The sequence below is a fragment of the Mesitornis unicolor genome, unplaced genomic scaffold (genome assembly GCF_000695765.1).
Source record: "Mesitornis unicolor isolate BGI_N332 unplaced genomic scaffold, ASM69576v1 scaffold6417, whole genome shotgun sequence".
In the NCBI taxonomy this organism is placed as follows: domain Eukaryota; kingdom Metazoa; phylum Chordata; class Aves; order Mesitornithiformes; family Mesitornithidae; genus Mesitornis; species Mesitornis unicolor.
Genome location: NW_010196999.1, coordinates 2,061 through 10,348, shown reverse-complemented (window position 1 = coordinate 10,348; position 8,288 = coordinate 2,061). Strand labels below are relative to the sequence as shown.

General features: G+C 37.6%; 1 protein-coding gene across 1 annotated transcript in view; it reads left to right on the top strand.

The window, feature by feature from the left end:
- Positions 1-276: 276 nt before the first annotated feature.
- The window catches only part of OAT (ornithine aminotransferase), a gene marked incomplete at its 3' end in the record, with an annotated part of 9,465 nt that continues 1,453 nt past the window's right edge, over positions 277-8,288 (top strand). Inside the window, exons 1-6 of the mRNA XM_010188657.1 lie at positions 277-502; positions 1,444-1,668; positions 1,796-1,891; positions 4,149-4,276; positions 6,144-6,266; positions 7,533-7,661. Coding sequence (XP_010186959.1) covers positions 304-502; positions 1,444-1,668; positions 1,796-1,891; positions 4,149-4,276; positions 6,144-6,266; positions 7,533-7,661 — 900 coding nt within the window. The remainder of the gene's footprint in view (positions 503-1,443; positions 1,669-1,795; positions 1,892-4,148; positions 4,277-6,143; positions 6,267-7,532; positions 7,662-8,288) is intronic.

Genomic DNA, 8,288 nt, shown 5'->3' with positions numbered 1-8,288 from the left:
GGAAAAATTATGTGACTAGTTTATAGACTCGGTGAGTCATGTGGTTTGGTTTTCTTCCCATTACTTTGAGTGTTCATTGAAATAGAAAAAAATACTGATTTGAAGTTAATACTGCATTCATTTATACTTCATATAAGCTTTCTCGATTGCACAAGTGTTGAGAAACCTGTAATCCTGGCAGTAAAAACACTTCGATAACGTCATACATTTCTTCTGAAGTACTTTTAGTGCTAATTATTAACTTTCTTTTTTTGGTTGGTTTTTATTTTTCCAGATCTATACCAGCATACCTTGAAGCCCATAATGTTCTCCAAGCTCGCCCGCTCTCAGAGCTTTGCTGTTCTCCGGCGAGGTGTTCACGCCTCGTCGAGTTCTGCTGCCTCAGTTGCTACTAAAAAAACCGTCCAGGGGCCTCTGTCTTCTGATTATATATTTGATCGTGAGGCTAAATATGGTGCCCACAATTATCACCCACTACCTGTTGCACTGGAAAAAGGAAAAGGTATTTTATTTAGGTTTCCCTGGCTGGTGTAGGTAGGATGTGTGTATGCATAAGGATTTTGAGCTAATAGATTTCTGAATATTTGGTGGTTTTTGGGGTGGAGGGGGAGATTGAGATAATGGATAAAATAAAGGCAGCTAATTAATAAATGCATAAGGCCACTTGATTAAATGGTACTCTCTCTAAAATGATTTATTTAAATAGAGATCCTAGTTTTTATAATCTTCCTTATTCAGAATAACTCAGCAAGGAAGTTTCAAGCAACTCTGTTTCTTATGTTACTTTGTGTGAAGAGTTTCCATGTTAACATGAACATGAAAGGAAGTATTTGACCTCTGTTTAACTTCTTGAGAACTCTTCCTGTATTATTGCTTGATTTAAAGTTACTCTGGTCTTTAATGATGTTTATGGGGCTTTTCTGCTCTGCAGGCTAAATTCTATGGGTTTACATTGAAATGCTGTCAGCACAAAGATTTAACAGTGGGGTTTTTATCAATACAAGTTTTGACAACTCAGAGCTGTCTACCTCTAAGTTTTGAGACTATTCGGGTTCTGTTGCTTTGGGATTTTTGTGACCTCAGATTCTTAATTGCAAAAATATTCTCCTCTATCATCTTTTTCAGACCCAAAATGGGGACTTGGAGGAAAGGAATATTCTTGTATTACTTACTCATGCAGTGGAATGCCAGCTTTATATGGGAAATGGTTCTTTTCTTGATTCCTCATTGGGCACTTATTGGAACTATACTGGATTTTTTACTCATGCTTTTCTTGTCAATTGATTATTTTCCGGTTCACGTGCCTTTCTGGTGTGCCCTAAGGAATAGCAACAATACAGTTTATAATTTATTAGATTGCACTGTAACTCTTCACTTACACCATTTAGTATTGTCCTAGGTTTTCTTTTATTTCATGTATTTATCATACCTTTGTTTTTCTAGGTGTTTACGTGTGGGATGTTGAAGGTAGAAAGTATTTTGACTTTCTGAGTGCTTACAGTGCTGTTAATCAAGGCCACTGTCACCCAAAGATCGTGAACGCTCTGAAAGCTCAGTCTGAAAAACTGACCCTTACATCCAGAGCATTCTACAATGATGTACTTGGTGAATATGAGGAGTTTATCACCAAAATGTTCAATTACAACAAAGTTCTTCCAATGAACACAGGTAAAACAAAAATTGCATTTCCCTTTTATTTCTTGTCTGTGGGATTCAACAGAGTTGTAATGTTTGGTACTGCATCAATGGCCTGTCTCATGTACGGGTGTGATAATGCCATTGCTTTATATTTTAGGAGTGGAAGCTGGAGAAACTGCCTGTAAATTGGCTCGGAAGTGGGCATACACTGTGAAAGGAATCCCAAAATACAAAGCAAAAATAATTTTTGCAGGTATGTTAAATATGTGTTATGAGTTGAGGTATTGAGGAGAAATAGAGTTCCAGACTGTGGCTCTCTTTTCTCCTACAGCTGAAGTGATTACTTTGCAGTATTCTTAATGGTTGTTTTTTGCTTGCTTTGTTTTTTCACTGAAGCAAAACTATTGAACAACCTTTGACATTTTAATAGTGTATGCTAAGATCTCAACCGTTTAACAGGTTATGTTGTACTCGCATACTCGCAGCTGGTGATTCTGATAAAACAACCTACTGTTGTGGCTACAACAGTCATTGCAGGACCTTAGGGTTTGCTAAGAGCCTCCTTCTAAAGTTTGAAGTTCAGTCTTAAATATATTCTGTTGGCAAAATATTCTGTTTGCTTCTGACTAGTTGATTTTAACCTTGATACAATGAATTATAAACATTTTGGTTTTTTTAAATATAATGTCCTTTATGAAATGCACATTATCTTAACAGAAGTGACTGTAAAAGCAGGAGGTGTGGCTATAATTCCTATGACAAATTAATTTCAGCTGCTCTCGCTCGTGGAGGTGTAGCTCCAAGAGGATAGCTGTGCTTTGTCAGGAGCTGCTGGTAATGGCTGATTTTGCAAGGGAAATGCAACAATTAACTTAAATCCAGGAAGGAAACCATAGTTAATAAGGTGGTTTATAAAGCTTTATGAACAGCAATTGAATATATAAAGTGAACCTTATTTAGTTGTCAAAAATTGATGAGTGTCTGCCTGAAGTCACAGGGAAAATGCATTCAGTCCTCCATGCTCTTTTAACTGCTTCTTGGCTGTTAAAGTGCAGTATCTTTCTATTCAAAATCGGTTAATTTTTATATACCTTTATCTCAAAGTCATTCCCCAGATTGCTGCTACTTCTCTCATAGATCCCACGTTTGGGTTAAGCCTGCTTCCCTCTTAGGTTTTCCCTACCAGTGGTTTACTTCTGCAGTCGTAAGGTCTTCCAGAAGTTTGCATTAGCCCAGGAAAGTCATATTGTAGCCTTGATTATACTATGAAAGTAAAAGCAATATCGCTAAAGTAAATATGAGGCCCTGCAAAGTCCTGATTATATACAGGGTGCGCTTCCTCCTTTCATCTGCCTGCTCTGCTTGGCTCTGTAACAGGGAAAAAGTTACCTGCCCCTGTGCTTTGTTAAAAAAAACACCCCAATGTTGTGCTTTGCTTAAAAAAACCTCCAAAACATAGAAAAACAAATGATATCTAATTCAAATAACTTATATTTGGTATTCTTTGGTTATAGGTGAAGTATTTTGTCAATTCTGATGTTGTTCAATGGTTCTATATTTTATAAAACTTCCCAGAATAAAGCTTACTACTTAAATATTGATTTATTTTTTTTCCTTTTTTCAAATCGCTGCAGCTGTAAATACTATTTTTGACTTCTGGTACATAAAGTAGCTGAACCATAAAGCGTCATTAGATAGCATTTATAAATTGAAATTCATCGTTGAATATTGCATTGTGGTTTTTAGGGCCAATTAGGTTAGATTTTTTTTCTTCTTCTTCTGGGAATCCTTTGAACAAATATATTTCTCCTTCCTTCTCGTCTATATGTATTTTGTTTTGCTCTTCAGTCAGTTAGCCTTTAGCAAGTGCTTTCTCATCTCGATAAACTAGATATGCTCTCCATTAGTATGATCCCATCTCCTTAACCACAATATTAAATTATGTGCCAAGTAGTTGGAACAAAATAATAATCCTTCTCTTATCAGAAGCCAGCATTTTGACAGAAAAAAGCTCTCTTGGGTAGTAAAAGTCAGAACAAAAAATGGCTTTAAACATCAGTCTGGAGAATTTGGTGTAGATTCTGTGCTGTGAAGGCATTGAACCTTTCATCTTCCTTAGTCTTAGTCCACAGTCCACTGTGTCATTGGTTAGTTGAGAGTATCTGATTTAATCAAAATGAATATTTTATAATCTTGGTGATAGTTGGTTCCTAGACATTTTAACTGGTGTTTCTATAGGAAATAGTGCAATATCACAATCTTTTTACAAATATAAATGGGTTCTTCTGGAACTGTGAAATGCACAGAAATAAACTTTTTCATTTAGGCTTACTGGCAGCTTTATTTTTAGGACCTAAATTCTGGATGGTGCTTACTTCTTTTACTGGGTTTAATGAGCAGTGTTTATGTAAAAGCTGTATATCTTCCTTAAAAAGAGTTGCTATCTTCCTGAGCTCTTTTCAGTTTTTTCAGACTGCTAACAAAGCTTATGGAATTTTTTTCCTTTTTAGCTGGCAACTTCTGGGGCAGAACCTTGTCTGCTATCTCTAGTTCTACTGACCCATCCAGCTACGATGGATTTGGACCATTTATGCCAGGTTTTGAAGTGATCCCATACAATGATCTACCAGCTCTTGAGGTATTTGACAGTTTTTGTTCTTGTCAGAGAGTGCATTTTGCAGTGTCTCTTTAGTAAATAGCAAAGCAGGAAAAACAGTTTATCCTTTGAAACATGTGCTTTGACATTAAAATACATGTGTTTAGACATATATAGGAGATATATACATGTTATAATTGCTTATAGAAAATATGTGTACATTCTGCTTTGGTTCTGATTTCAGTTTTGCTTTAGTATATGAAAGGAAAACCACAAGGTCTGTTTCTTTTCCCACGTCATTAAAATTTTCACAGTACAAAAGAACAGTAGATAAAACATCAGGGAATTCAGATCAGTAACACACATTCCAAAGTCACAACTTGGATTCTGAAACTAATATATTGTACCTATTTTTCTAAGAAATGCTGTGACCAGCTGACTAGAGTTCACTGTGGTTGCAAACAAGCCTTTCCAGTTTCACAGCATCCTTAAAACCATGCTAGGCTGGTGTTCCACTTACGCTAATGAAATGCTAGCGATTCTGCATTTCCCTGGGTTTTCTGAGATGAGAAACCTCTTGGTTTTTAGGATGAGAGGAAAATGGCCTCAAGTCACTCCAGGGGAGGTTTAGATTGGATATTAGGAAAAATTTCTTCACTGAAAGGGTTGTCAAGCATTGGAACAGGCTGCCCAGGAAAGTGGTGGAGTCACCATCCCTGGAGATATTTAAAACACAGGGAGATGTGACACTTAGGGACATGGTTTGGTGGTGGACTTGGCAGTGTTAGGTTTATAGTTGGACTAGATGATTGTAAAGGTCTCTTCCAACCTTAATGATTCTATGATTTTATGAGATGCAACCCATCAAGCTGCTGGGTAGGGTTGACCTTGATTAGTCTAAAATTTCCCACCCTTATAATGTGGGCTTAGGTATTAAAGTGTAGATGGTGCTTGATGGCAGCCATAGGGTGCTGGACTTGGGACCTGGGAGGCAAGAGGGCCCAAGCCAAACACAGAGAGTCCTGCAGCACTAGGAACGTTGGCTTTACCACTTTTCCATCACTGGGGTACATTATCTCCATGCACAACAAGTTGGTTGGTCCTCTGTGCCTTCTGGGTCTGCTTAGTATAAGTGGATTGTCTGTGGAGGTTGGACAGGGTTTATGGGACGCAGATACGTGCCTCCTCAGTATTTGTTTAGGGGAAACAAAGGTCTTGGTGTATTCTAGTTGCAGAGTGGAAAAGCTTCCTCAGATTTGAACCTATGTAAGGCTGCCCACTGTAAAAGCAATGTAAGAATTTAGTGGCTTTCAACCAAATTTATCGAGGCTTTGAATGCATACTGGAGACCTGAAGCTTAGATCCATGTCCATTGGACTGATAACAGAATTTGTTCTGTTTATGGAGCAATACTGAGAAAAGCTCTAGTAAATTCTTGTTGGGAATCACTACATCTCTTGAGTCGCGTGGACTTCTAACCCTTTTAGAACTCGATGGTGCAAGAATTTAGCTGTGGACTTTGCTTTAAGGAGTCAAAATTGTTCTGGAGAGGCTCCATTCTTTTGCGTTTGAGGGAAGCATTGAGCAATTGTTTGTCTTGTATGGGGTAATGCAAAACTGAGTGCATTTCTGAGGTAGTTTATGAACTGATCCCATAATCAGTTTGTCTGAGTTGGCAATTTTTAAGGCTTGTAATTTCCCAAGCAAGCACACCAGTTGATCTTTCAAGGCAAATAGTGACATGGGCTGCTGCATTGGAACTGAAATGGTACTCAGGGATAGCAGGAATACTTCTGTCATTTGAGGTAGACCACCAGGCTTAGAGCCAGGTTCTGCTCCATGAATTCATCTCTGTATTTTCTAAATTTGACCTGAGTAAAACCTTTTCTCTTTTTGTCCATTTTTACAGCGAGCCCTTCAAGATCCCAACGTAGCAGCGTTCATGGTTGAACCAATTCAAGGTGAAGCAGGTGTGGTTGTTCCTGACAAAGGTTATCTCACAGGAGTGCGGGACCTCTGCACAAAACACAACGTAAGGAATTTGCTCTAATGAGGTGGCTTAACCATTACACACTGTGTTTATGGGCATATCTTGTAAGGTCATCTTTGTATGCAAGGTGTACAGGACTTCATATGCTATTTAATAGCTTCCTTTTCAGTGGAGTAGGGTAGGGATACTTCTTGTATTTCCTGACAATACCTTACCAGGAAGTACTTCTTAGCAGTGCATGGTTTTCATTGTTTCTTACTGTGCTCACTGATTTAAGTTTCTAATGGATTTTCTTGAAATTGCATTTATTTTAAATAAATTTAACTTTAAATTTCTTTTTCACATAAGTTTCTTGGGCCGGAAGCCAATCACTGCAGTGGTTCTACCATGGCTACTGGGGGACCTTGTTGCTGGAGTGCATAAGTGCTACCAATTGTTAGTAACAGTAATGAGTCACAGAATGAAACACTAAAGAAAATGACTATATGTTTATGAATGTTCTTTTAAGATCTCTGAAGAACAGAGCTCTTAAAATTTTGTTATTTTGTTCGACATTTTCTCAGGTTCTCTTTCATACCATGTTCCTGACTACTGTTCTGAATATTATTATTCCCTTGGTGTTGCCTGTCTGACTTAAAATCAGTGGTCTCTGTTCAATAGAATTCTGATTCTTAATTTGCAGATGCTACCCATAAATCCTTCTGCACGTTCAGAGAAAGGTACTGACAAATAATTAGTAAAGTTGTCTTCATTATTGCTGTCATACTTACCTCTCAGAAAAAATAAGAGCTGCTTTACAAATAGTAGCACATGACAATAGCACAGCTTAGGAAAACAAGATGGAAAACTTGGATTTAGGTTCTTGGACTTACTTAGACACACAGACATCAAACTGCAGACCCACAGAGCTGCTAATATGGCATTTTTCAGAAACTTCCAAAGGCTGGTGTACAAGCAATGCACTGGGAGTAAGGAAGGATTAATCTTTACTAATGGACTAATTCCTCTCACAGTTATATCACAAAGACATTTTGTGGAGTATGCCTTACATAGGAAAGAATATTCTAAAGGCGTAAGAGAGAGAGGGAAGCATGTTCAGTAATTAATATTTTGACATATTATAGAATATGTAAGTCTCCAGGAGGTTTAGAGAAGGCAAAGGAAGTACCTTGGTGTTCTCAGTGTACTGCAGCTGGAAGATCTTTCACTTACTGTGTGCACTGACACTGTATTGTTTGAACTGAGTTAGGACTGGCAGTGAAAGTCATTCTCATGTATGGATTTTTCTGCTTTTTTGTCTCTATAAAGGTTCTATTTATTGCCGATGAAGTTCAGACTGGTTTAGCCAGAACAGGGAAAATGCTGGCCGTTGACCATGAAAATGTGAGACCTGATCTGATTCTTCTTGGAAAGGCCCTTTCTGGTGGCTTATATCCTGTGAGTAGCAAACATCCATTTGTTGAATAATGATTTTTAAAGTAATTGACATGGGAAGTCTACTAGTTGTAAGGCAAACACATCTGATGTTTGTTGTGCTTGGAAATTGGTGTTTACAAAATTAACTATGATTTATGATGCAGATGGTCCAACCTGTGAGAGACACATGAGAAAATAATGAAATATGTAATGTTACATTTGTAGCTGAAGTGGCTATATAGTATCCTGAACTTTCTGTGTTGATACTTGACTTGTTAGTGTGGCAAGTTAATAGATACCATCCACTTAGGGTGGTGATTTTTAGGTGTTTCGGCCCTTGTTGATAAACTAAATAGATTTGGTATATTGGTTTTCTTCAGTTTGGTATTATCCTATCAGGAAAATAAGTATCTGGTGGTCAGCCTTTCATTCTGGGATTACTGGTTAGTCTTTTGTGCTCTCTTTAGAGAGTATTTTATCACACTGTTGCTGTGATAAATTTCTAGATGATTTCTGTAAAGGAAAAAAGACCCTAATGTGTGTTAAAACATCCATTATAAAGCTATTTCTGAACAACTGGCATTATTTCACTTGTTTGGCGTCCCCACATGACTGATTTTATCCTCTTGAAGTGACTTAAATTCCTGC